This window comes from Macaca fascicularis, chromosome 4 (assembly GCF_037993035.2).
Source record: "Macaca fascicularis isolate 582-1 chromosome 4, T2T-MFA8v1.1".
In the NCBI taxonomy this organism is placed as follows: domain Eukaryota; kingdom Metazoa; phylum Chordata; class Mammalia; order Primates; family Cercopithecidae; genus Macaca; species Macaca fascicularis.
Window position 1 is genome coordinate 135,244,627 of NC_088378.1, and position 27,857 is coordinate 135,272,483.

Below are 27,857 nucleotides of genomic sequence, written 5' to 3' on the forward strand. Positions count from 1 at the left end.
TAGACAGCAAAATGTGAACCCATAGATGAATTAATAATTAACAAAAGAAATGATAGGAGATTTACTTTTTTTTTTGGAGATGGAGTGTCGCTCTGTCACCCAGGCTGGAGTGCATTGGTGCAATCTCACCCCACTGCAACCTCTGCTTCCTGGGTTCAAGCGATTTTCCTGCCTCAGCCTCCCAAGTAGCTGGGACCACAGTCATGTGCCACTATGCCTGGCTAATTTTTGTATTTTTAGTAGAGACAAGGTTTTGCCATGTTGGCCAGGCTGGTCTCGAGCTCCTGATCTCAAGCACCTATCTGGGCCTCCCAAAGTGCTGGGATTACAGGTATGAGCCACCATGCCTGGCCAAAAGCTTTACTTCTAATGCATTTTAAGCTTTATATCAGAACAACCCACAAAGAAGATAAAATAAATTATTTTATTAAGTAAAAGCTTTCATAAATATATATCAAAATAATAAGACTTGGCCCGGCATGGTGGCTCACGCCTGTAATCCCAGCACTTTGGGAGACTGAGGCAGGTGGATCACTTGAGGTCAGGAGTTCGAGACCAACCTGGCCAACATGGTGAAACCCCATCTCTACAAAAAATAAAAAATTAGCCAGGCACGGTGGCATGCACCTGTAATCCCAGCTACACAGGAGGCTGAGGCAGGAGGATCGCTTGAACCTGGGAGGTGGAGGTTGCAGTGAGCCGAGATTGCACCATTGCACTCCAGCCTGGGCCAAAGGAGTGAAACTCCATCTCAAAAAAAAAAAAAAAAAAAAAAAAAAAGTAAAGGAAAAGAAAATAATAATAATAAGACAAGATACCTAACATAAACCAGTAATTATTAAATTGACAACATACATCAACTAAATGGTTGCTGAAGCATGTGCAGATACATTCTCATGCTTTCATGAATTCTGAGATTTCCTGGTTATATATAATATTTTCAGGTAGGGCCAACATTTCTTAAGGGTATTTATGCAATTTTTTTTTTTTTTTGAGACAAGATCTCACTCTGTTGCCCAGATTGGAGTGCAGTGGTGCCATCTTGGCTCACTGCAACCTCTGCCTCCCAGGCTCAAGCTATTCTTCTGCCTCAGCCTCCTGAGTAGCTGAGATTACAGGCATGCGCCACCATGCCCAGCTACTTTTTGTATTTTTAGTAGAGACGGGGTTTCACCATGTTGGCCAGGCTGTTCTGGAACTCCTGACCTCAATTGATCCACCCGCCTCTGCCTCCCAAAGTGCTGGGTTTACAAGGGTGAGCCACTGTGCCCGGCCTGGTAATTATCCAGTTATACTAACAGTTACATAAAACAGCATAGTGTTTTTCTGACATTTATGTACATATATATGTATATATTTTTTCTTTCTTTCTTTTTTTTTTTTTTTTTGGGACAAGGTCTCACTTTGTACCCCAGGCTGGAATGCAGTGGTGTAAACACGACTCATTGCAGCCTCAATTTTCCAGACTCAAGTGATTCTACCTCAGCTTCCCGAGTAGCTGGGATTACAGGTGTGCGCCACCACGCTAATTTTTGTATTTTTTTGTAGAGATCAGATTTCACCATGTTGCCCAGGCTATTCTCAAACTCCTGAGCTCAAGCAATCAGCCCACTTCGGCCTCCCAAAGTATTGGGATTCCAGGCATAAGCCACACCACTTCTGGTCCTGACATATATTTTAAAATAAGTTTTAGGCTGTGCACGGTGGCTCATGCGTGTAATCCCAACACTTTGGAAGGCCGAGGCGGATGGATCACCTGAGGTCGGGAGTTTGAGACCCGCCTGGCCAACTTGGTGAAACTCCATCTCTACTAAAAATACAGAAATTAGCTGGGCTTGGTGGCACCACTGCACTATAGCCTGGGTGACAGAGCGAGAGACTCCGTTTCAAAAAAAAAAAAGGTTTTAGATGAAAAATATAATTAGCATTAATTATTTTCCATAAGTACCTATTAACATACTGCAGTATTGTTTGAGGGAAATTATAATAAAAACCTACTTGGGAAAAATAAAATCCAACATTCTTGATAGTTTAGTTTAAAAGGCTGTGGTTAGATATTTTATTCTCAGTTGTCTAGCAATGTTACATGAATGACTAGTACAAAATGACAGTTTCACAATAGGCTGATGGGTAAAGCTGTCAGCCAGCTCTTTCAGGTAAGAACCTCGCCTGGTAGCTGCATCTTGATGATCAACTTTGCTCATTTAGGAACAGTTTTTTTTTTTTTTTTTTGAGTCTCACTCTGTCGCCCAGGCTGGAGTGCAGTGGCACGATCTCGGCTCACTGCAACCTCTGCCTCTAGGGTTCAAGCCATTCTCCTGCCTCAGCCTCTTGAGTAGCTGGGACTACAGGCATGTGCCATCACACCGGCTAATTTTTTGAATTTTTAGTAGAGACGGGGTTTCACCGTGTTAGCCAGGATGGTCTTGATCTTCTGACCTCATGATCCGCCCGCCTTGGCCTCCCAAAGTGCTGAATTACAGGCATGAGCCACCGCACCCAGCCAGGAATTTTAATACTTTTATCAGTTCATCCAGGTCTGATCTGGCTCTGACACATGAGCTGAACAGCATGTCTTACTTGACAAATCAAATTAGGGTCAGAAGTTTGCCTAATGAGTCTAGTTAAAATGCCAGGCTGCCCAAGGCACTAAAAATGCCCAGAAACCCACAACAACTCATTTCTCAGCTCCCTTTCCCCCAGTGTGGCCTGAATTACAAACTTAAGCAATATATTGAGGTAGCATTCTACACTGGAAAATGTGGTACATTTGAAAAACGATGAGTCACAATTCTATTTGACAGTCTTTCTCCCCTTGGTTTGTATGGCTGGCTGTCCGGTAAAGTACAGTACAGTAGCCACTGACTGCATGTGGCTACTGAGTACCCAAAATGTGGCTAGTCTGAATTGAGATGTGCTGTAAGTGCAAAATGCATACCAGATTTTGAAGACTTAAATTAATAAGAATGTAAAATAATTCATTAATAATTTTTTATATTGATTACATGTTGAAATGATAATATTTGGATTTATTTGGGGATAGAGTAAATAAAATATATCATTAAAATTAATTTCACTCACTTCTTTTTACTTATTAAATGTAGCTACTAGAAAACTTAAAACCATATATGTGGTTCACTTATTTGTATTAGACAGCACTGATGTAAGGCTCCTGAAGTCCGCCTCTATTATCTTAGCAGCTCATTGTGGTCTTATCCATTCTTTGCCTTTGCAGTAACTTAGATTTAGAAGTTAGAATAGCAGGTAGATTTAGGAGGTAGAATAGAAAGTTTTGAACCCTGTGGCCACCCTTCAAGTCAAAAGAATTAAATGCCCAGGAAGACAACAAAAGTCATAATGCAGCCGGGTATGGTGACGACTCACGCCTGTAATCCCAGCACTTTGGGAGGCCGAGGCGGGCAGATCACGAGGTCAGGAGTTCAAGACCAGCCTGGCCAACACGGTGAAACCCCGTCTCTACTAAAAATATAAAAATTAGCTGGGCGTGGTGGCACACACCTGTAATCCCAGCTACTCGGGTGGATGAGGCAGGAGAATCGCTTGAACCTGAGAGGGAGAGGTTGCAGTGAGCCTAGATGTGCACTCCAGCTGAGATGTGTACTCCAGCCTGGGCAACAGAGCAAGACTCCGTCTCAAAAAAAAAAAAAAGTCTTAATGCAATTCTTCATCTCATTTGGATTTATTCTACAATATTGGAGGGGAAAAGGGAAAGGAGGCAGAAGAGTAATCTTCATATAAGTGTTTGCAGAGACAGAATGTGTGTGTATGAAGGATCAAAGAGGACTATGAGAATTATTTTGGGGAGGAAACACACACACCCACGAGGAAATAGGACAAAGAGTGTGTTGTATTCCATCTCCACCCCTCTCCACCTCTCTAGGTTTTGATCTACTTTATTTTGGCTATACCAATTTTTCTCTCTTTTTCTCAGTGTACCAATTTACACACTTCCCCTGATGGAATGTGGCTCTTGAAAAGAGGCCAGGCACCGTGGCTCACGCCTGTAATCCCAACCCTTTGGGAGGCTGAGGTGGGTGGATCACCTGAGGTCAGGAGTTTGAGACCAGCCTGACCAACATGGTGAAACCCTGTCTCTACTAAAAATACAAAATTAGCCAGGCATGGTGGCACATGCCTGTAATCCCAGCTACTCAGGAGACTGAGGCAGGAGAATTGCTTGAACCCAGGAGGCAGAGGTAGCAGTGAGCCGAGATGGCGCCATGGCACTCCAGCCTGGGCAACAAGAGCGAAACTCCGTCTAAGAAAAAAAAAGAGAGAGAGAGAAGAAAGACTAATGGGAGATAAGGATGCAGGCAGGTGTAATAGGTGATAAGGATGCAGCAGCCTAGAAAGATGTTTAACTAAATTGAAAAAGACCTCACTCTGGTCCACCTTCTACGCTAATCCACCTTCTACTCTAATCCATAACTCTCTTATATGTGGAATAAATGCTGCTGATATTGTTAAAACATTAATATTTATCCAAAATACCAAATATTTAACTGAGAAATGGGGGAAAGCCTCTGAAAATATGTTTTTCAACAGGGAAAAAACAAGAAGAAAAAACATGATGGCATTGTTTATGAAACTAAAGAAGTTCTCAATCCATCTCCCAAAGTAACAAATTGTTGCAAATCACTGTGGGTAAAATACAGTTTTCAGAAGGCATACATGACCCAACTTGTCAGCTCCCAGCCAGTTCCAGCAATGTCAAGGAACTCAGGTAAGATCTTATTTGGATTAAACTAAGATAAATAGTTTACTTAGCATGTGTTTTTCTTGATATTAAGACCATAAAATTGGACATTTTATATATATATATATATATTTATTTATTTATTTTATTATTATTATTTTTTTGAGATGGAGTCTCACTCTGTCGCCCAGGCTGGAGTGCAGTGGTGCGATCTCAGTTCTCTGCAACCTCTAGCTCCTGGGTTTAAGTGATTCTCCTGCCTCAGCCTCCCGAGTAGCTGGGATTGCAGGCGCCCGCCACCATGCCTGGCTAATTTTTTCATATTTTTAGTAGAGACGGGGTTTCACCATGTTGGCCAGGCTGGTCTTGAACCCCTGACCTCAACTGATCCCCCCTCATAGGCCTCCCAAAGTGCTAGAATTACAGGCGTGAGTCACTGCGCCTGAATCACATTAAATATATTATTTAAATATGAACTATAAGAAAATCTATTCATCCCGGTTCTTAGGTGGCAAAAATCTAAAAGTGACTTTGCTTCATGGTACTAAATCTCTTTAGTTTCTATTAGCCCTGAATCATTGCTGTGACGACCAATTAAGGTAATCCCAAATGGGCTAAAAATAGATCAAATTTATCTTTTAATAAAAATTAGTCTTTAAATTGGACCTGATAGTGTCTGTATTGTTAAGGTAGGGAACATTCAGATTAGATTTCTTCTTGATTTTGCCACTAGAAGAGAGAACATGAAGGAAAGATAAATTTGAAATTTTACGTTGCAAAAATGTGATTCCTAAATGTCCCAGAATGCTGGAAAAGTAGTTTTATGTTTTGAAGAGCATTAAAGGGCAGTGTTAGGTAAATTTATGAGGTTTTAGACTTTTAGATAAAAAATATGCTAGATACCCGAGAGGGATTATGAACATTAATTTCAACCTAATATCTAATTTTAAAATAATTACATGCCTCCTGAGAAAGTGGAAATTTCAAGCATCCTGATAGTTGCTTGCCACCACACCAAATACTTTTTTTGTTTTTGTTTTGTTTTGTTTTTTTGAGACAGAATCTCACTTTGTCGCCCAGGTTGGAGTGCAGTGGTACAGTCTTGGTTCACTGCAACCTCCGCCTCCCGGATTCAAGTGATTCTTCTGCCTCAGCCTCCCAAGTAGCTGGGATTACAGGCGTCCGACACTACGCTGGGCTAATTTTTATATTTTTAGTAGAGCCAGGGGGTTTCCATCATGTTGGCCAGGCTGGACTCCTGACCTCAAGTGATCCGCCGGCCTCAGCCTCCCAAAGTGCTGGGATTACAGGCGTGAGCCACTGCGCCCGCCCTGCTATCCATTTTTTAGAAAGCACTGAATTGACTGAAATTTTGGATCTTCTTCTTCTTTTTTTTTTTTTTTTGTTTTTGAGACGGAATCTCGCTCTGTCGCCCAGGCTGGAGTGCAGTGGCGCGATCTCGGCTCACTGCAAGCTCCGCCTCCCGGGTTCACGCCATTCTCCTGCCTCAGCCTCCCGAGTAGCTAGCACTACAGGCGCCCGCCATTAGGTCCAGCTAATTTTTGTATTTTTAGTAGAGACGGGGTTTCACCGTGTTAGCCAGGATGGTCTCGATCTCCTGACCTCGTGATCCGCCCGTCTCGGCCTCCCAAAGTGCTGGGATTACAGGCGTGAGCCACCGCGCCCCGCCTGAATCTTCATTTGTTAATTCCGTTGTCAACAATTATTCCCCAAAGTCTGAGATTGTGTCACCTATGAACACGTTCTAGGAACTTGTATTTATTTTTGAGACGTAATTCACTTAACATAAAGTTCACCCTTTTAAAGTGCACAGTACAGAGGGTTTTAGTATACTCACAAAGTTGTGCAAATCGTCGCCACTATTCTAAGATTTTATATTTTATTGTAAACCCTTTCCAGTATGTTTCCACACTCCACCTCCTGATCCTCAGATTCCTTGTGAAGCTGATCGCTGTCTTCTGAAGTTTTCCGTGGGCGTTGCTACTTTTGCCTCAAATGCTTTTCTTTTTTTTTTTTTTTTTTTTTTTTTTTGAGACGGAGTCTCGCTCTGTCGCCCAGGCTGGAGTGCAGTGGCCGGATCTCAGCTCACTGCAAGCTCCGCCTCCCGGGTTCGGGCCATTCTCCTGTCTCAGCCTCCTGAGTAGCTGGGACTACAGGCGCCCGCCACCTCGCCCGGCTAGTTTTTTGTATTTTTTAGTAGAGACGGGGTTTCACCGTGTTAGCCAGGATGGTCTCGATCTCCTGACCTAGTGATCCGCCCGTCTCGGCCTCCCAAAGTGCTGGGATTACAGGCTTGAGCCACCGCGCCCGGCCTCAAATGCTTTTCTAATTACAGTTTCACTTCAAAAGAAGAGGCAGGTGAAGAGTTACTAACGCTGCTGCCCTTGATTATAGAGTAACAACCCACTAGCTAAAGTACATGCTTGTTTTCATACCTAGAACTCTCGTTTTAACATACGCGAGTTATATGTCGAATCTTATTTTGACATATGACTGGTAGTCTGGTGAGCCACCAATGTGCTTTCAATGCCTCCCAAACAATTAGAAACCAGGGATCTCCCAATAAAGAGGTGCCTCCCATGTCCTTCCACTTCTGGCCCAGGAGACCTAAGTTGCCTTTCTGTTCAGGCAGCAGCGCATTTCTCCCTTTCATCTTTATGATACCACTGAAGAAATGAGGGATGTGCGGAATGAGAGGGCGCGAACTTGTTATTACTGCGTCGAGAACGCCAGAGTAACCAAGGACGAATAGAATAACGCTGGCGCGCATAATTCGGGTACCGCGCCTTCCTAACTCCAGCTCCCGCCAGCAGCCCGAGGCGAGCTACGCGCGCGCGGCCGCGGGCCGCGCCACCATGCGCCCTCCCCATTGGCCACAGCTGGCCCACGTGACCTCTATCGCCTAACCTGCTCGTCCGCGCGCGCTTTTTCCTCCACAGAAAGTCTAGGGCGGGAGCGGGCGTCTCACGGGTGCGCGAGGTCGTTCGGAGGACCTGGGGGCGCTCTCTGGCGGGGAGCCTGAGACAATGCCTAAGTACTGTCCAGAGGAAGACTCTTACTGAGGAAGCGGAAGATTGAGGAGGTCCACCTCTCCCCTCAGTGGCTTCTGTCCCGGGCTGTGACACAGACAGACTGAAAATGGAAATCACAAGCCTTTCATTGGCAGGAATGTGACTCGCTGAAGCCAAGATTTATCTCTTTGGGGGCGCTCTACACATACAAACCTAACTCTTCGGGGGAAAATACGTAATTTTTGTATGGGGAATTCAAAGCCACTTTTTCTTAGAAGAGTTGAGGGTCGTGGGAAATCCGGAGCAACCATCCTGATACACATCATTTAAGGGAAATTAGAAACTCCTGGGAAAACAAAGATGAGTAAAAGCAGAAGGAGGCCCTGCGCACCATTGCTGTGCGGGAATGGAATGATTTGACAAGGGCCAGTAGTGTAATAATTACAGATAGGAAAGGGCTAAATAAATGTGTGTGCATGTGTGTGTAAGTAGTATAAATGGGAAATATAATTGTAGAATTCAGTAGAGTTCAATTTAACTTATTTTTCTCTTTAAGAGTGCTTTGCTTACTTTTGCTTTTTTTAATTTTTTGCTTCGAAGGCTTACCAACCCTTCCTCCTCTAGATAAACATTTTCTTTTTTAATTCGTTCATTCCAGAAATACTAGGACCTACTATATTCCAGGCACTGTGCTAGGTACTGAGATGACAATGATAAATAAAAACAGTACCAGTTCCTTCAATCATGGAGCATATGGTCTGGTAAAGGAAGCAGACAGTAGTTAATTGCACATATCAATGTTAAATATAATGTGATAAGTGCTAAGGAGAGGTCTAGATGCCATAATGGGGGATTTGACCTAGCAGGGAGATCAAAGAAGGCTTGCCTCAAGATACAACCCCTGACATGAGACCTGAAGGGGTTAAAGGGGTTGGAGGTTGCAGACAGAGGGAGCAGCTTGTACAAGGGAGCACTGGGAGCCTCTCCCCTTCCAATGACTGCCCACCTCACCCATTTCCACTATACATACATTCATCTTGCCCCTCAGTTCTCAGAAGACATTTGTTCTCTTAATTCCAAGTTCTTAGGGAGTGCCTGGTTGTAACCTACAATGATTGTTAAAGACAGTGTTACCCAATAGGTAAGTATACATATCTAATATAATAGCAATATACATTTAATATACAATATATATTAATATACAGTCTAATATGCGTTATCTGTTGTTTTGTATAAGAAAAATATACAATGACTGTAACAAATCGTAGGATATGATATATCCCAATAGAACTAAAAGTGCTGTAGACAAAGTAGTGAGAGATCACATGATTTTGGAAGACTCAAAAAAGGCATCTTAGCGAAAGTAATTTTCAAAAATCATTGAGGTAAGATTTGGTCAGATAAAGATACAATTTAGTTAGAGCATCAGGTTCTAAAAGAAGAGTAAGGAGGTTGAACCAATCAGTTGAAATACATTCCAAGGGCCTTGAAAACCAGTCTAAAGAGTTTGTAGAAACCAAGCTAGTGCAGTGGCTTGCCTCTGAAATCCCAGCTACTCCAGAGGCTGAGATGGGAGGATTGCTTGAGCCCAGGAGTCTGAGATCAGCCTGGGCAATGTAGCGAAACACACTGTCTAAAATATTTTTAAAAGTCTGTAGAAACTAAAAAGTTCTATTTAAGTTTTAAGAACTTTCCTGAGATACTTTTTCTCCCCTAATATTTGTCTTGGAAAATTTTAAATCTACAGAAAAGTGACAAAATTAACTCTATGGTTATTCATAAACCCTTCCCACAGATTAGTCAGTTTTGTTTTGTTTTGCTTTTTTTGAGACAGGGTCTTACTCAGTCGCTCAGACTGAAGTGCAGTAGTGCGATCATAGCTCATGGCAGCCTTGAACTCCTAGGCTCAAGTGGTCTTCCTGCCTCAGTCTCCCAAGTAGCTGGGACCATAGGCATGCATCACTGGGCCCAGCTAATTTTTTGTTTTTTTGTAGAGATAGCATCTCACTTTGTTGCCCAGGCTTATCTTAACTCCTGGGCTCAAGTGATCCTGCCTTGTCATCCCAAAATGTTGGGATTACAGACGTCAGCCACACCTGGCCTTGGTTTTTTGTTGTTGTTGTTTGATTTTGCCTCATTTGCTTTATTCTAAGAACAAGGATATTTTTCTGCATAACCACAATACGACACTTGCGAGGTACTTTTTTTTGAGACAGAGTCTCTATCTGTTGCCCAGGCTGGAGCGCAGTGGCACAATCTCAGCTCGCTGCAACCTCCGCCTCCCGGGTTCAAGGGATCTTCTTGCCTCAACCTTCCCAGTAGCTGGGATTACAGGCACACACCACCATGCCCAGCTAATTTTTTTGTATTTTTAGTAGAGATGGGGTTTCACCATGTTGGCCAGGCTGTTCTCAAACTCCTGACCTCAGGTGATCTGCCCGCCTTGGACTCCCAAAGTGCTGGAATTACAGGTGTGAGTCACCGCGCCTGGCCCTGAGATACTTTTAAATTTTGAATAAGTACTTATTAATTAATAAGTGACTTACCAATTTTAATTTCATACTACATTGTAAGTGCTATATGTTTGCTTAAAAATACATTTTCTTGGCTAGAAAAATAAAAAATATGAAAAGGCATACAGCGAAGACTATCTCTTTCATTCTTGTCCCCCATCTGCTCAGTTCTCACTCCCCTAGTTCCCTATCTTAGGCAACTATTGTTCTTAGATTCTCAGGTATCTTTCCAGAATTTCTTTATGCAAACATGGACAATTGTGAATATGGATTTTTGTTCCTATTTCTGGATGAAAAGTATCGTATTAAGCACACAATTCTTACTTGCTTTGTCACTTAATATGATTTGGAGATCCTTCTGCATTAATGCTTAAATAACTTCCTCATTGTTTTTTTACAGTGGCATAGTATTCCATTGTGTGGATATACCATAATTTATTTAGACTGTTCCCTATTGACTTACACTCGGGCTGTTTCCAATTACTTAATATTGAAACCAATGCTGTAACAGATAACCTTAGACATATTTCTGTTTGTAAAATTTGATAGATAGATAGATAGCATTGCTCCCTACACAGGTTGTACCAATCTAAACTCCCACTAGCAATTGTGAGAGTATCTCCAAGCTTTTACAACAGTGGCTGACATATTGTAAGTGCCATATAAGTGTTTGCTTAAAAACTAGATTTTCTTGTTTAGAAAAATAAATAAATGAAAAGATGTACAGTGAAAAGCCTAGCCCTAAACCCACCTACTTGGGTGCTTACCCTTGGGCTGAGGTGAATCAATGCTTTGAGACCCTGGCTCTTTCTTCCCACACTATCTTCTCCCTCCCACTCTTGACTCTGTTGTAGGGTCTTGGAGATTTGGGGACCATCGTTGATCAAAGGCCAAATATTTCACCTGGTTCTAAACCGAGAGCTTTAAATATATGAATGTGCATTATTGTTGCTGTTTTACAACTTTAAATGAAAGGAGAGCTGACTTCAAGATAAATGGAAAGGTAGTGCTGTTTTTAGATAAAGTTACAGAGTAGCTGACCTTTTTCATCCAACTCTAACCTAATCAACAAATATCTATGGAGTACTTCCTATGTATAGGGCACTAAGCTAGGTCTTAAGAGTTATGAAATAGATACTTGCCCTCAAGGATTTCACTATTGTTTAGACAGGCACAAAATATAAATAATCATTATGTCAAGTTTCAACATGCAAAATACACCTCTTGCTTTTGGCACACTCACTGCTTTCCTTCCTGTCTCCTTCCTCCTCTGCCTCTTTGTCTACCTAACTGCCCTGATCACTGAGCTGCCCAAGCCTTGTTGGTTTCCTTGTAGCTCCTTCATTTCTCCCAGTGTCCATTATTGAAACTTACCCAACTTGTATTTCACTTTCCTGATGCAGATATTAGAGTTTGTATTTCTCAAGTGATAATTAGTTATGATTAGTTATTCTGTTAGACTAATAGTTACAAATCAATATGCTTTTGATTGGCACAGGCAGGCCTAGCCCATTTGGAAGTAGGTGAAATTTGTTTAGTCTTCCCAGTTGATTCCTGTGTGAGTACCTTCTCTCCTGGGTGAGCTCTCAACCCTCATTGATATCCTCACTTTTTTTTCAGGTGATTGTCAACTAATCATTAGGGTGTTATTTCAAAATGGTTTGAAGTGAGGATCTCAGGAGTATGTGTTATGTTTCAAGATACAATTTTATAGAAAACTGAAATGACAGGCAATAGGGTTGCAATTTTGATCAGAAGGCTGTAAGCCACCGACTTAGGGACTTACCCTTGGCTGAAGTGAATTAATGCCCTGGCCCTCCCTGCCCCACACTATCTTCCCTCTGCCACTCTTTACTCTGTCATAGGGTCCTGGAGTTTTGGGGACCATTACTGTCAGAGATCTTCGAACCCAGCTGGCAGCTGTTGCTCGGTGGCCTCTGGAGGAGAGTGGGAATGTAACGGTGGAAGTGAGTGGGTACTCTCCAGTGCTCTTAGGCACTCTTCCCTTTGTCTTCTCCCAGTCACCTTGCAGCCTGGCTGCCCATGGTGAAAGGTGATTTTTTTTTTTTTTTCAATCTCTATCACTCTGTGTAGGTGGCTGCCTTTTCCACTCAGCAGAAGTGGTTCTCACTAGTTGCCCAATGTGTTTAAAAGTGTGGATTTGTATAATGATGCTGTTGTATAATGATATTTGTATAATGATATTTGTTGCATTAATTTTAAAATCAAAGCAACTCAGGTTCATGGAAACAAATCAACTAGTACAGAGAGCTTATGGTGAAAAGGGACTTGGACCAGCGCCTGGCACATAGAAAGCCCTCTATTTGTTGAATGAATGAATGAATGAATGAATACAAAGTCAGTGTCCAGCCTGTCCTTTACACCTCCACCCCATCCCACCATTCCTTTACTAGAAGTGAAATTCCTTAATTGGTCATGTTTTCCGGTTTTCTAGATCCATGATTCTTATCCCTGGGTGCATGTTAGAATCAGCTGGGGAGCTTAAAAAACAAACAACAACAACAACAACAAAATCTATGTGTAGTCTCATTCCCAGACTAACAAAATTACTTTTTAAGCCTCCAAGCTGATTGTCTTGTGCAGCCAGCATTCAGAACCAGTATTCTAAATAATGTGCCTTTACATTTATTCCTCTCTTTCTTTTTTTTTTCTTTTCTTTTCTTTCTTTTTTTTGAAACAGGATCTCACTGTGTCTCCGAGGCTGGAGTGCATTGGTGCAGTCTCAGCTCACTGCAGCCTTGACCTCCTGGGCTCAAGTGATCCTCCCACCTCAGCCTCCCGAGTAGCTGGGACTGCAGGCATGCACCACCATGCCTGGCTAAGTTTTTGATTTTTTTTTTTTTTTTTTCTTTTTAGAGACGAAGTCTCACTATGTTGCCCAGGCTGGTCTGAAACTCCTGGGCTCAAGTGATCCTCCTGCCACTGTCTCCCGAAGTGCTGGGATTGCAGGAGTGAGCCACCATGCCTGGCCCGCTATCTCTTGGTTAATCATATTCATATCATCCATTGACTCCTTGACATGACAGATGAGGTTTAGCTCATACCGCACCCTCCTTTTTCTCATATTTGATGTTAAATTATTATTATTATTTTGAGACGAAGTCTTGCTCTGTTCCCCAGGCTGGAGTGCCATGGCGCGATCTTGGTTCACTGCAACCTCTGCCTCCCTGATTCAAGCGATTTTCCTGCCTCAGCCTCCCGAGTAGCTGGGATTTATAGATGCCCGCCACCACACCCGGCTAATTTTTGTATTTTTAGTAGAGATGGGGTTTCACCATGTTGGCCAGGCTGGTCTCGAACTCCTGACCTCAGATGATCTGCCCGCCTTGGCCTCCCAAAGTGCTGGGAAAACAGGCGCGAGCCACTGTGCCTGGCTGTTAAATTATTTTAATATTTCTCTCTCTTGTCTTCATAAACTTAAATAATTTGCACTCCTATTTCTTATTCGATCCATTTTCAGCAATGTCACATGAACTCTCATTTTGTAAGATGAAGATACTAACTTCCATGTCTTCTCACCCAGTCTTCTGGAGCCTGCTATTTGCTCCCCATATTTTTTAATTCTTACATTTTTGAAGTAGTTAACATTTGCATTCTGACCTCCAGCCACAATCAGCTCTTCCATGCTATCCATAAGTTGTTTCTTAAAGTTACAAACCAATAAACTTGGTTTACATTATAGTATCTATATAGTGTCTATCACCAGGTCTAGTGATAGTAGCTGACATTTATATAATACAGAATTTATTGTATAGTAAGTACTTTATGAACATCATTGTTTAATTGTCATAATGATCAGAAGGTCCCTTTTTAAAAATGGGGAAACTGAGGCACGGAGAAGTTGAGGCTTATTTAAGAACAGGAAGTCAGAAAGTAGTTGAGACAGAACTTGCACCATTTTCTACAGAAGGATAGGATGAATTTTTTTTCTTTTTTTCTTTTTTTTTTTTTTTTTTTGAGACGGAGTCTCGCTCTGTCGCCCAGGCTGGAGTGCAGTGGCCGGATCTCAGCTCACTGCAAGCTCCGCCTCCCGGGTTCACGCCATTCTCCGGCCTCAGCCTCCCGAGTAGCTGGGACTACAGGCGCCCGCCACCTCGCCCGGCTAGTTTTTTGTATTTCTTAATAGAGACGGGGTTTCACCGTGTTAGCCAGGATGGTTTCGATCTCCTGACCTCGTGATCCGCCCGTCTCGGCCTCCCAAAGTGCTGGGATTACAGGCTTGAGCCACCGCGCCCGGCCAATTTTTTTTCTTTAGGTACAAGTTTAGGACCCTTGCCAGATGAAAAGATAATGCACATCAAGGTCAAATACATATTTTTCTCTTCTCTGTTTCGGGGAGGAATAAGGGTGGTCTTTGGGTCTTGTCAGTTTTATTTTTTCCATTTCTGTTTATTTCTTCTTTTTAGAGATAGGGTCTGGGTCTTTGTCTGTTGCCAAGGCAGGAGTGCAGTGGCGTGATCATAGCTCACTGTAGCCCCCAGCTCCTGGGCTCAAGCGATCCTCCCACTTCAGCCTTCTGAGTAGTTAGGACCACAAGTGCACTCCATCACACCTGGCTGGCTTGCTTTCTTTCTTTCTTTCTTTTTTTTTTTTTTTTTTTTTTTTTTTTGAGACGGAGTCTCGCTCTGTCGCCCAGGCTGGAGTGCAGTGGCCGGGTCTCAGCTCACTGCAAGCTCCGCCTCCCGGGTTCACGCCATTCTCCTGCCTCAGCCTCCGGAGTAGCTGGGACTACAGCGGCCGCCACCTCGCCCGGCTAGTTTTTTGTATTTTTAGTAGAGACGGGGTTTCACCATGTTAGCCAGGATGGTCTCGATCTCCTGACCTTGTGATCCGCCCGTCTCGGCCTCCCAAAGTGCTGGGATTACAGGCTTGAGCCACCGCGCCCGGCCCTCTTTCTTTCTTTCTTTCTTTCTTTCTTTCTTTCTTTAGAGACAGGGTCTTGGTCTATATTGCCCAGGCTGGTTTCAAATTCTTGGGCTCAAGCGATGCTCCTGCCTAAGCTTCCCAAAGTGCTAGGATTACAGACATGAGCCACCCTGCCCTGCCACTTTTTAAATTTCTGGTAGTGACTAATTTCAAACACTTCAGGATCTCTTTCCTTCTTAGCAGATGGACCAGTCTCCTGTTTCATATACAAAATTGATGTCATCAAGGGTAAATACCTGAATCTTCCTCACTTCTTCCAGACTTCCTTAAATGAGCATCATATCTTATCTCCTGTCCTGTCTCAAAGGAAGGAGGAACCCTCCTCCTGTTCAAAACTAATCCTCATATTTGTATTCACATTCCTCCTTAACTTCTGGGACTTCACCTCAACAATTTGCCCTACTGTATCTCCCATTTTCTGTGGCTCCTAATCTAATTCCTCTCCTCAATCTGCAAACCTGCTCAAGACTCAATTGAGAAAGTTCCTGCAAGACACCTCCTCCAGCTACTGCCAATTCTCTCATTCCTTCATCAGGACACTTTAGAAGAGCAGTCTACACATATTGATGCCAAGTCCAGTTTGGTAACTCAAATTCATGCTCACTGTCATGAAAATTTCCATTCATCCCTACTGCAAGACCAGTTCTCTTTTCTGATACTTAGAGCCTGGGTTATGCCAGCAATTCTTTTTGTTTTATTTCATTTATTTATTTATTTATTTATTTATTTATTTTTGAGACACAGTCTAACTATGTTGCCAAGGCTGCAGTGCAGTGGCGCCATCTCAGTTCACTGCAGGCTCCACCTCCCAGGTTCAAGCAATTCTTCTACCTCAGCACCCCCTAGTAGCTGGGATTACAGGCATATGCTACCATGCCTGGCTAATTTTTGTATTTTTAGTAGAGACGAGGTTTCACCATGTTGGCCAGGCTGGTCTCGAACTCCTGACCTCAGAAGATCCATCTACCTCAGCCTCCCAAAGTGCTGGGATTACAAGCATGAGCCACCATGCCTGGCCAGCAATTCTTTTTAAAGGATCAATTTGTCCTTGGCAAGAGACTTTGAGCCTTCCTGAGATTGATTTGTAGGCCTGCTAAATTTAAGCAAATTATTTTGAAATTATTATTCAGACCAAAGATTGTTAAGAATTAAACTTTTAACTATAATAAGTTTGATTATGAAAGGACATGCCTTTTGAGATGGTGCCATAACTATTGATTTTGTACTTGAAGTATTTGCATCTTCAAAATGATTGAATTTAAAGCACTAGCTAATGCTCTAAAGTCCTCATAAAAGAAACCACTTTCCTCAACTAAAAGAAGAGGTCACTCTGAGTTTGACATGAAGCCTTGAGTTCTGGTGAGGTGGTTTGTCTCTGAGAAAGGGAGACATACATTTTCCAATCTGTCAGCAGATGGCCCAGAATGTGGAGAGGCCAAGACTTCCAGTACTTTCAACCTAATTTTTTTCCACATTGTGTCAACATTCCAAAGGTAATGTTCAAATACTTTCTTGAAATTCCTTTTAACAGTCTGGGAGTTAGGGGTGGTGGCTACCAGCAGTGAAGACTCTATGTCCTAGAATGACTTTACCTTGAGAAAAATCACCTGAAATTATGCCTAGTTATACAGATAAAGCGCTGCCAGGTTTAACACAGAGGAATATCTTTTTGGAAGGAAGTATAAAACAATCCCTTCAGTTTAAACTTAAGCCACATTTTAATTTGCTTCATATTTGGACTATAAGCTTCCTATATGATCTTTTATTATTTTCCGGACTTTATCATTTCCTTTCCTCCCCTCATCCATGTGATTTGTAATTATTACATCCTCAAACTTCCCCAAGTTCTAAACCATACAGTCGCTTCCACCAAGTCTCCCTTTCCACTGGGAACTACCCTTTGAGAGTTGTTCTCTTGTGCCAATCTGGTTACTCTCTAGGCACATTGCACCATTGAGATCCTGGGACTTCCGTACACATGGTTGGACCCACCTGTTGTTAAATCTTGTGGCTTTTTCTTTCTTAATTTAGTCTTACTCTATTTATTGTGTTTTACTGGAATACTTCCTCAAGAGACTTCCTAACAAATGGTGTATGGGAGAAAAATTCCTGAGTCCTTGCATGTGTGCAAATGTCTTCATTCAATTCTCACATATTTTTTATTTTTATTTTTATGTTTTTAGAGACAAGATCTCACCCTGTTTCCCAGGCTGGAGTGCAGTGCAGTGATCTTTAGCTCACTGTAACCTTGAATTCCTGGGCTCAACCTATCCCTCTGCCTCAGCCTCTTGAGTATCAAGGACTACAGGCTCATGCCCCCACATATGGCTAATTTTTAAATTTTTTGTACCGATGAGAGTCTCACTATATTGCCCAGACTGGTCTCAAACTCCTGGGCTCAAGCAGCCCACTCATCTCAGACTCCCAAAGTGTTGGGATTACGGTAAGCCACTGTGCCTGGCCCCACCTCTCACATATTATTGACAGTTTAGCTGGGCATATAATTCTAGATTGAAAATAATTTTTTATAAAACCTTTGAGGGCATTAAAAAATTTCTCCCACTATATTCTAGTATCCATTGTTGTTGATGGGAAGTCCGTTGCCGAATGAATTCCTGTTTCTCCTCAAATGCTTTAAAGAGTCTCCTTATATTTATCCTTGGTGTTTTGAAATTTCAATATGTTCAAAGGGTAAGGTTTTTATTTCCCCATTTGCTGTCCTAAGAACTTGGTAGGATTTTCTAATATGAATGTTTGTGCCCTTTAGGTCTGGGAAGCTGTTTTGCATTGTTCGTTTATTTCCTCCTCTGTTTCACTCTTACTGGAATTCCTATTAATCAGATGCTGGTCCTTCCATATTGTTCCTCTGTATTGCCTATCTTTTCTCTCATGTTTTTCAACTTCTGATTTTTTTTTTCCCCCGCTGAGATTTCCTTGACTTAACTTTTTTCAGGCTATCAATTGTATTTTTAATTTTGGCAATCATATTTTTGAAATCTGAAAGATTTTGTTCTAGGATTTTTCTTTTTTCATAGCATTCTCTTTTGTTTTATGAACGTAATATTGTCTTAAGTCTCTCTCTAAACAGGCCAGGTGCAGTGGTTCATGCCTGTAATCCCAGCACTTTGGGAGGCCAAAATAAGAGGATCGCTTGAACCCAGGATTTCAAGAGTCTCTCTTTTTTTTTTGAGACGGAGTCTCGCTCTGTCGCCAGGTTGGAATGCAGTGGCACGATCTCGGCTCACTGCAACCTCTGCCTCCCAGGTTCAAGCGATTCTTCTGCCTCAGCCTTCTGAGTAGCTAGGACTATAGGCGCGCACCACCACACCCAGCTAAATTTTGCATTTTTCGTAGAGACGGGGTTTCACCATGTTAGCCACGATGGTCTGGATTTCTTGACCTCGTGATCCGCCCGCCTCGGCCTCCCAAAGTGCTGGGATGACAGGCGTGAGCCACCGCGCCCGGCCTATTTTTTTTATTTTTGTTTTTATTTTTGAGACGGAGTCTCGCTCTGCCACCCAGGCTGGAGTACAGTGGCGGGATTTCGGCTCACTGCAACCTCCACCTCCTGGATTCAAGCGATTATCCTGCCTTAGCCTCCCGAGTAGCTAGGATTACAGGTGCACGCCCGGCTAATTTTTCTTTTTTCTTTCTTTCTTTCTTTTTTTTTTTTTTTTTTTGAGACGGAGTTTCGCTCTTTTTGCCCAGGCCGGAGTGCAATGGCGCGGCGATCTCGGCTCACCGCAACCTCCGCCTCCCGGGTTCAAGCAATTCTCCTGCCTCAGCCTCCCAAGTAGCTGGGATTACAGGCATGCGCCACCATGCCTAGCTAATTTTGTATTTTTAGTAAAGACAGGGTTTCCCATGTTGGTCAGGCTGGTCTTGAACTCCCGACCTCAGGTGATCCGCCCACCTCGGCCTCCCAAAGTGCTGGGATTACAGGTGTGAGCCACCGCGCCCGGCAATTTTTCTGTTTTTAGTAGAGATGGGGTTTCACCATGTTGGCCAGGCTGGTCTCGAACTCCTGACCTCAGGCGATCCTCCCACCTCGGCCTCCCAAAGTGCTGGGACTACAGGCGTAAGCCACTGCGCCTGGCTCCACTCTTATTTTTAAAAACCTCTCTAAACACATACATTAGAATTTGCAAACATTATTTTCTGTTCACTGAATTATGTGTTTTCTTCAGGATTACCGTTTTGTTTATCTGGTATTTATTTTTTTGGCAAGGTCTTACTCTGTTACCCAGGCTGGAGAGCAGTGGCAAGATCTTGGCTCAGTGCAACCTCAACATCTTGGGCTGAAATGACCTTCTCACCTCGGCCTCTGAGTAGGTGGGACTACAGACACACATCATCATGCCTGGCTAATTTTTTGTTTGTTTGTTTTTATTTTGTAGAGATGGGGTCTCACTATGTTACCCAGGCTGCTTTTGAACTCTTGGCCTCAAGTAATCCTCCTGCCTTCATCTCCCAAAATGCTCGGGTTACAGGCATGAGCCACCTTGCAGGTAATTCTTTGTTATTTTAGTGAAAGATACAGTGGGTAGCTAGTGTGGGTTTTTTCTGCTGTTATGTGAGAACTGTTCCCCCAGGTGGGTAGTAATAACTAACATTTATACAGTGTTTACCTGCGTTCTAGGCACTGTTCTGTGTAGTGTATTAACTTATTAAGTCATCTCAACAACTCCTCTATGAGGTAGTTACTATGGTCTTTTCTTTTCTTTTCTTTCTTTTTTGAGATGGAGTTTCACTCTTGTTACCCAGGCTGGAGTGCAGTGGTGGGATCTTGACTCACTGCAACCTCCACCTCCTGGGTTCAAGCAATTCTCCTGCCTCAGCTTCCCAAGTAGCTGGGATTACGGGTGCGTGCCACAATGCCCGGCTAATTTTTGTATATTTAGTACAGACGGGTTTTCCCTATGTTGGCCAGGCTGGTCTCAAACTCCTGACCTCAGGTGATCCGCCCAACTCGGCATCCCAAAGTTTTGGGATTACAGGCATTAAGCCACTGTGCCTGGCCATAGTATTTCATTCAGTTTACTATTCCATCAATTGTAAGATGAACCATTATTTTGTTTACTACTAAAAAGGTAAATAATGCTGTTGAAGTATGACATGTCTTTATAAGATTATAAGACACATACTGATTATGCATGTATTAAAAATCTTAGAATGAATGAATAATACATTACTATTGCCGTTTTACAAATGAAGAAACTGAGGCATGGACAGAATGGATAACTTGTGGCAGGTTACATAGTTAATATGTGGCAGATTTTATATTTGAACCCAAGCTTTCTGGCTTCAAAATTCTACCACTATACCTGAATGCCTCTCCAGGACTCTCTCTAATGGAGGCTCAAATGGTGCATAGGAGGGTTTTGAGTTGTCTGGGATTTAGGGAGATGAGTTAGTTTCTAGCTCCATGTCCCCCAAATGCCAGAACAAAGAGACCTTTAATTTGAGGTGCCAACATCCATAAAGAAGCTTCTGCTTTCACCACAGGGTTTGACCTCTTCCGTTAAATAATGGTCTGGATTCCTTCCTTCCTTCCTTCCTTCCTTCCTTCCTTCCTTCCTTCCTTCCTTCCTTCTTTCTTTCCTTCCTTGCTCCCTTCCTTCCTTTTCTTTTTCTTTCTTCTTGCGTTCTTCCTTTTTTCTTTCTTCCTGTCTTTCCCTTCCTCCCCTTCCTCTTTCTCTCTTTCTCCCTTCCTCTCTTCCTCCCTTCCTCCCTTCCTCCCTTCCTCTCTTCCTCTCTTCCTCTCTCTCTTTCTCTCTTTCTGCCTTCCTGCCTTCCTTCTTTCTTTCTCTCCTTCTCTCTTTATTCTCTTTCTTCTTCTTCTTTTATTATTTTGAATTTCACCCTAGTTGCCCAGGCTAGAGTGCAATGGCTCATTCTCGGCTTACCGCAACCTCTGCCTCCTGGGTTCAAACTATTCTCCTGCCTCAGCCTCCTGAGTAGCTGGGATTATAGGCATGCACCACCACACCCAGCTAATTTTGTATTTTTAGTAGAGACAGGGGTTTTCCATGTTGGTCAGGCTGGTCTTGAACTCCCAACCTCAGGTGATCCATCTGCCTCGTCCTCCCAAAGTGCTGGGATTACAGGCATGAGCCACCGCATCTGGCCTCTCTCTCTCTCTCTCTCCCCCTTCTCTCCTTCCTTCCTTCCTGGTCTTGAACTCCCGACCTCAGATGATATACCCGCCTTGGCCCCCCAAAGTGCTGGGATTACAGGCATGAGCCACTGCGTGCCTCCCCACCCCACCGGCTGCCTGCTTGCTTGCTTCTTTCTTTCTTTCTTTCTCTTTCTCTTTCTCTCTCTTTCTTTCTTTCTCTTTCTTTCTTTCTTTCTTTTTCTTTCTTTCTTTTCTTTCTTTCTCCTCTCTCTTTCTTTCTCTCTCTTTCTTTCTCTTTCTCTTCTTTCTTTTCTTTTCTTTCTCTCTGTCTCTCTCTCCTTCCTTCTTCTTCCTTCCTTCCTTCCTTCCTTCTTTCCTTCCTTCCTTCCTTCCTTCCTTCCTTCCTTCCTTCCTTCCTTCCTTCCTTCCTTCCTTCCTTCCTTCCTTCCTTCCTTCCTTCCTTCCTTCTTTCCAGACAAAGTCTTGCTCTGTCATCCAGTCTAGAATGTAGTGGCACAATTATGGCTCACTGCAGCCTCAAACTTCTAGACTCAAGTGATCCTCCCACCTCAGCCTCCTGAGTAGCTGAGACTACAGGCACACACCACCACACCTGGCTAATTTTTTGTATTTTTTCTAGAGACACGGTTTCGCCATGTTGCCCAGGCTGGCCCCGGACTCCTGGCCTCAAGTGATCCACCCACTTGAACTTCCCAAAGTGCTAGGGTTACAGGCCTGAGCCACCTTGCCTGGTCTGAATTCTCTTTTCTTTTGTTTTATTTGCCTGAACTCTCTGCTGGGTACAGTGAGCTGGGGGCACCAAGTGGTGCAGTTGGTCCCCATCAGACTTCCAGTCAAGGGTGCGTCTCCCTCTTCCAGTCTCTGGGTCTTGGCTGGGTAGATGGGCTTCCAAGCATCAGGAGCTCCTGTGGTGGATTCTCTGTGCTTTCTCTCCTGGTTTGTTTATCTGCAGCTTGTTTCGTCTGCTTTCTGCCTTCCAGAAACACATATAGGTCTCTCATCTGTTGTTTGACCTGCCTCCCATTCTCTTCGGTGTTCTGACCTTGTTCTTTTTCATACTTTCATTTTGGTGAGGTCTTGGGGGAGATTAGGAGAGATGGAGAAACCAGTGCTTGTGCTCAGTCTTGAACCAGAAGCCCCTAGACCCCTATTTTTAGTGAACAAAATCAGGAGTATAAATGGATGACCACCATGTGAGAAAATAAAATATTAACATTATGCCTGGCAGTGGAAAGGCACTTATAAATCTTCACAGCATGTTTGCTTCAAAGCTTTCCTAAATGCAACTGAAAGACAGGTGGTGGGAGGTCCTTACATAGGATTCGCAACATACAATAATATATTTTAAAGTTCCGACACATTGAGGCTGATTATTTCCTTTACAAAGGATTTTTTTTTTTTTAAACATGGTGTTTGTCACCCAGGCTGGGGTGCAGTGGCACGATCATGGGTCACTGCAGCCTCGACCTCCCATGCTCAAGCAATCCTCTCACCTTAGCTTCCCAAGTAGCTGGGACTACAGGCACTACCATGCCCAGCTAATTAAAACTTTTTTTTTTTTTTTTTTTTTTTTTTTTGTAGAAACAGGCTCTCCCTATGTTGCCTAGGCTGGTCCTGAACTCCTGGGCTCAAGGGATCCTCCCACCCCAGCCTCCCAAAATGCTGCAAAGTACCTGGCCTATAAAATTTTTTTTTTTCTTTTTTGAGAAAAGATTAACCAAGGCCAGGCATGGTGGCTCACTCCTGTAATCTCAGTACTGTGAGAGTCTGACAAGGGAGGATCACTTGAGCCAGGAGTTCTAGACCAGCCTGGGCAACATGGTAAGACTGTCTCTACAAAAAATAAAACATTAGCTGGGCATAGTGGTACATGCCTGTAGTCCTAGCTACTTGGGAGGCTGAGGTGGGAGGATTGCTTGAGCCTGAGAGATTGCAGTGAGCTGTGATTGTGCCATTGCAACAGAGAGAAGCAGAGAGAGGCAATAGAGAGAGACCCTGTATTTAAAAAAAAAAAAAAAAAGGCTGGGTATGGTGGCTCACACCTGTAATCCAAGCACTTTGGGAACCCGAGGCAGGCGGAACACCTGAGGTCAGGAGTTTGAAACCAGCCTGGCCAACATAGTGAAAACCTGTTTCTACTAAAAATACAAAAATTAGCCCAGTGTGGTAGCGGGCTCCTGTAATCCCAGCTACTCAGGAGGCTGAGGCAGGAGAATCACTTGAACCCAGGAGGTGGAGGTTGCAGTGAGCGAAGATTGCACCATGGCACTTCAGCCTGGGCAACAGAGCAATACTCAATACTCCATCTAAAAAATGAGAAACTTTTTTCTCCTAGATATTAATATTTTAATGCTTGGAAAATAATACAGAGTTTTACTTTTTTCATTCATTTTGATAATCTTGCTAAAGGAATTTTTTTTTTGCCTCCAATATGTGACTAGTTTAGAACTGTGATCTAATGATTTCTTCCCTGTTACGATGTTTCTTACGATATGGTGGTATAGCTATCTTAGTGCATAAATGTCTATAAGGCAAGTGCACCAACTCTCTTTAGCTAGCAAATAATGTCATATATAGGTTGAGTACTGCACAGCTTTCAATCTGTTTTACATTGAACTTTTATGAGGAGTGGCAAATGACCAGAACTAAAAACACAACCTACTAGTATCACGAAGTTAATTTTTAAATTTCACTTCCAGAGTCTGTGCTGAAGCTGATTTATAGCCAACGTATACTCCTACAGTTTTATGTACATTCGACAGCTCTGGACAATGGAAATAATGGATATAGATATTTAAGATGTTTAGCTGCAGGGAAGAGAAATCTACTTCAGTCACCTCCAGAAAGATGTGGTTTCTGGTGAGGATGCTTATGAAAATGAACTGAACTTGAAGGGCTTGGGCTCTGAGGCAGGCTGGCACTGGGGGCCAGTCTTTCTTGAGTCTTCTTTTCTTTTTTTTGGGACAGAGTCTCACTCTGTCACCCAGGCTAGAGTGCAGTGGTGTGATCTCGGCCCACTGCAACCTCTGCCTCCCAGGTTTAAGCGATTCTCCTGCCTCAGCCTCCCGAGTAGCTAGGATTACAGGCATGTGCTGCCACATCCAGCTAATTTTTGTATTTTTCCTAGAGATGGGGTTTCACCATGTTGGCCAGGCTGCTCTCAAACTCCTGACCTTGTGATCCACCCACCTCGGCCTCCCAAAGTTCTGGGATTACAGGCGTGAGCCACCGCACCTGGCCTCTTGAATCTTGGTTTCTTTCTGATTACCTGTTCAGTTCTCCTCTATTAACCAGCATCCCGTGTCTTTTCAATGCTTTCTTCCTCTTCATAATTTTTACTTGCAAGTGGCTTCAACTCATCATGGCCCCAACACAGTCCTGTGGCATTTGTGATCCCAATGCCACCCATTCCCTTAGTCTCCCGAGTCTATTGAGCAGAGAGGAACCTGACTCACCCTGTTCCTTTTGGGACTAGGTTGTAAGTACTTGGCCAGGCAATGGATTATTTGTCCTTGGGTCAGGTGTCCACCTCTGATCCAAATCACTTTGGCCTGGGGTTGTGGTGGAAACATGTAGGAAAGAACCTGATTGCTTAGGCAACAAGATAGATTCTCTTGGAAGGGCGTGTGGGCACAGATAGTGATTGGCATCTTTAAAACAAGGACCTTAAGTTGTGTTTTAGGATTCTGGATCATCATTATTATCACACTCAAACACTTAAATCATTACACTAGTCATGTGTCAATGATGGGGACAGGTTCTGAGAAATCCGGTGATTTCGTCATTGTGTGCACATTGGAGAGTGTGCTTACGCAAACTCAGATAGTATAGCCTACTGCACACCTAGGCTAGATGGTGTAGCCTATTGCTCCTAGGCTACAAACCTGTACGGTATGTTACTGTACTGAATATTGTAGGCAATTGTAACACAATGGTGTTTGTGTATCTGAACATAGAAAAGGTAGAGTAAAAATATTGTATAAAAAGTAAAAAGTGGTTATCTTTTATACCATAAATTGAGCCTGCAGGACTGAAAGTTGCTCTGGGGGAGTCACTGAGTGAGTGGTGAGTGAATGTGAAAGCCTAGGACATTACTGTACACTACTGTAGATTTTATAAACACTATACTTAGGCTACACTAAATTTATTTTTAAAAGTTTTTCTTCAGACCATTCTGGCCAACATGGTGAAACCCGGTCTCTACTAAAAAACTACAAAAAAGGTGTGGTGGCGCGTGCCTGTAGTCCCAGCTACTCGGGAGGCTGAGGCAGGAGAATTGCTTGAACCCAGGAGGCAAAGGTTGCAGTGAGCCGAGATCACACCATTGTACTCCAGCCTGGGCAACAAGAGCAAAACTCCATCTCAAAAAAAAAAAAAAAAGTTTTTCTTCAATAATAAATTAACCTTAGCTTACTGTAACTTTTTATTTTAAAACTTTTACATTTTTAAGTCTTTTGTAATAACACAGCTTAAACACAAACACATTGTACAGCTGTACAAAAATATTTTCTTCACATCTTTATAAGATTTTTTCTATTAAAATTTTTTATGTTTTACTTTGTTAACTTTTTGTTAAAAAGTGAGACACAAACACATGTATTAGCCTAGGCCTACACAGGGTCAGGATCATCAATATCACTCTTTCCCACCTCCATATCTTGTCCCGTGGGAAGGTCACAATGCCTTCTTCTGGAATACCTCCTGAAGGACCTGCCTGAGGCTGTTTTCAGTTAACTTTTTTTTTTTTGGAGGCAGAGTCTTGCTGTGTTGCCCAGGCTGGAGTCCAGTGGCACAATCTTGGCTCACTGCAACCTCCACCTGCCAGGTTCAAGGAATTCTCTGCCTCAGCCTCCTGAGTAGCTGGGATTATGGGTGCACACCACCACGCCCGGCTAATTTTTGTATTTTTAATAGAGACAGGGATTCACCATGTTGGTAAGGCTGGTCTCAAACTCTTGACCTCGTAATCCACCCACCTCGGCCTCCCAAAGTGCTGGGATTACAGGTGTGGGCCACTGCGCCCGGCCGTTTTTTTGTTTTGTTTTGTTTTGTTTTGTTTTTGTTTTTTTTAATAAGTAGAAGGAGTATACTCTAAAATAACAGGCTGAGCACGGTGGTGCACACCTGTAATCTTAGCACTTAGGAAGGCCAAGGCAGGTGGATTGTTTGAGCTCAGGAGTTTGAGACCAGTGTGGGCAACATGGCAAGACTCCATCTCTACAGAAAATACAAAATTTAGCTGGGCATGGTGGCTTGCACCTGTGGTCCCAGCTACTCAGGAGGCTAAGTTGGGAGGATTGCTTGAGTGACTGGCAGCACAGTAGATTTGTTTACATCAACATCACCAAACACATAAGTAATGTGTTGATGATGTCACTAGGTGATAGGAATTTTTCAACTTCATTGTAATCTTATGAGACCACCATTGTATACGTGATCTGTGGTTGACTGAAATATGGTTATACGACCCTTCTCTGTGTTCTTATACTGTAGTTAACCAAGTAACAGTGTCCATTAATACATTTTAAAAGGACATTTTCAACAAGACTTGAAAGATGCCTTTCCTGACATCATTTTCTTGGTTCCCTTTTTACCTCTTTGATTTCTTCTCAGTCATTTCTGTGGACTTTTGTTCCTTTGTCTATCTTGTTAACCATCTGGTTTATCCAGAGGTCCTGTCATCACCTATATAAACTCTCCCTCAATCACAACCACTCTCCTACATTGTTATTGAATAAATGAATGAATGACTCTTAAATCTTTATCTTAAGTTCTACATCCTCTGTGCTCCGAATGTTATCCAAATGCTTGCTAAAATGTCATAAAGGTACCTACGATTTATTTAGTTATTTTGAGACAGGGTCTTTCTCTGTCACCCAGGCTGGAGTGCAGTGGCACAATCTCAGCTCACTGTAGCCTTGACCTCCTGGGCTCAGGCGATCCTCCCACCTCAGCCTCCCAAGTAGCTAGGACCACAGGCGTGTGCCACCATGCCCAGCTAATTTTTTATAGTTTTGGTAGAGATGGGGTTGAGCCATGTTGCCCAGAGTAGTCTCCTGAGCTCAGGCAATCTGCCTGCCTTGGCCTCCCAAAATGCTGGGATTACAGGTATGAGCCACCATGCCTAGTCGGTACCTAAAATTTATAAATGAACTCAAATTTTCTTCTTTCTCTTTCTGCTGGCCTCCTCTGCCTTCCACACCTGCTCTCTCTCCATCCCATTCTCTGTACAGGCTGATGCTGCCTTTGCCATTTCAATACCTCGAGCCTAAAAAGTGGGAGTTTCCCTTTTCCTCCCTTTCCCTAGCTAATACTAAATCCCAGCCTATTCTGTTTCCTAAATATATAATCTGTTTCCACTATTACATCCCTATTAGTACTGCTTTAGTTCAGGCTCCATGCTAAGGTTAAGTGCATGAGTTTTGCAGCCAGACATACTTGAGTTTAAATCCTGGCTCACGTTCACTGGCTTTCAAACCCTAGGCAAGTTACTCAACCTCTCTAAACCA

General features: G+C 43.0%; 1 protein-coding gene across 1 annotated transcript in view; it reads left to right on the top strand.

Moving 5' to 3' along the window:
• The first annotated feature begins 2,126 nt into the window (after window positions 1-2,126).
• The window catches only part of PXT1 (peroxisomal testis enriched protein 1), a 37,991-nt gene continuing 12,260 nt past the window's right edge, over window positions 2,127-27,857 (top strand). Inside the window, exons 1-2 of the mRNA XM_074039112.1 lie at window positions 2,127-2,156; window positions 4,567-4,744. Coding sequence (XP_073895213.1) covers window positions 2,127-2,156; window positions 4,567-4,744 — 208 coding nt within the window. The remainder of the gene's footprint in view (window positions 2,157-4,566; window positions 4,745-27,857) is intronic.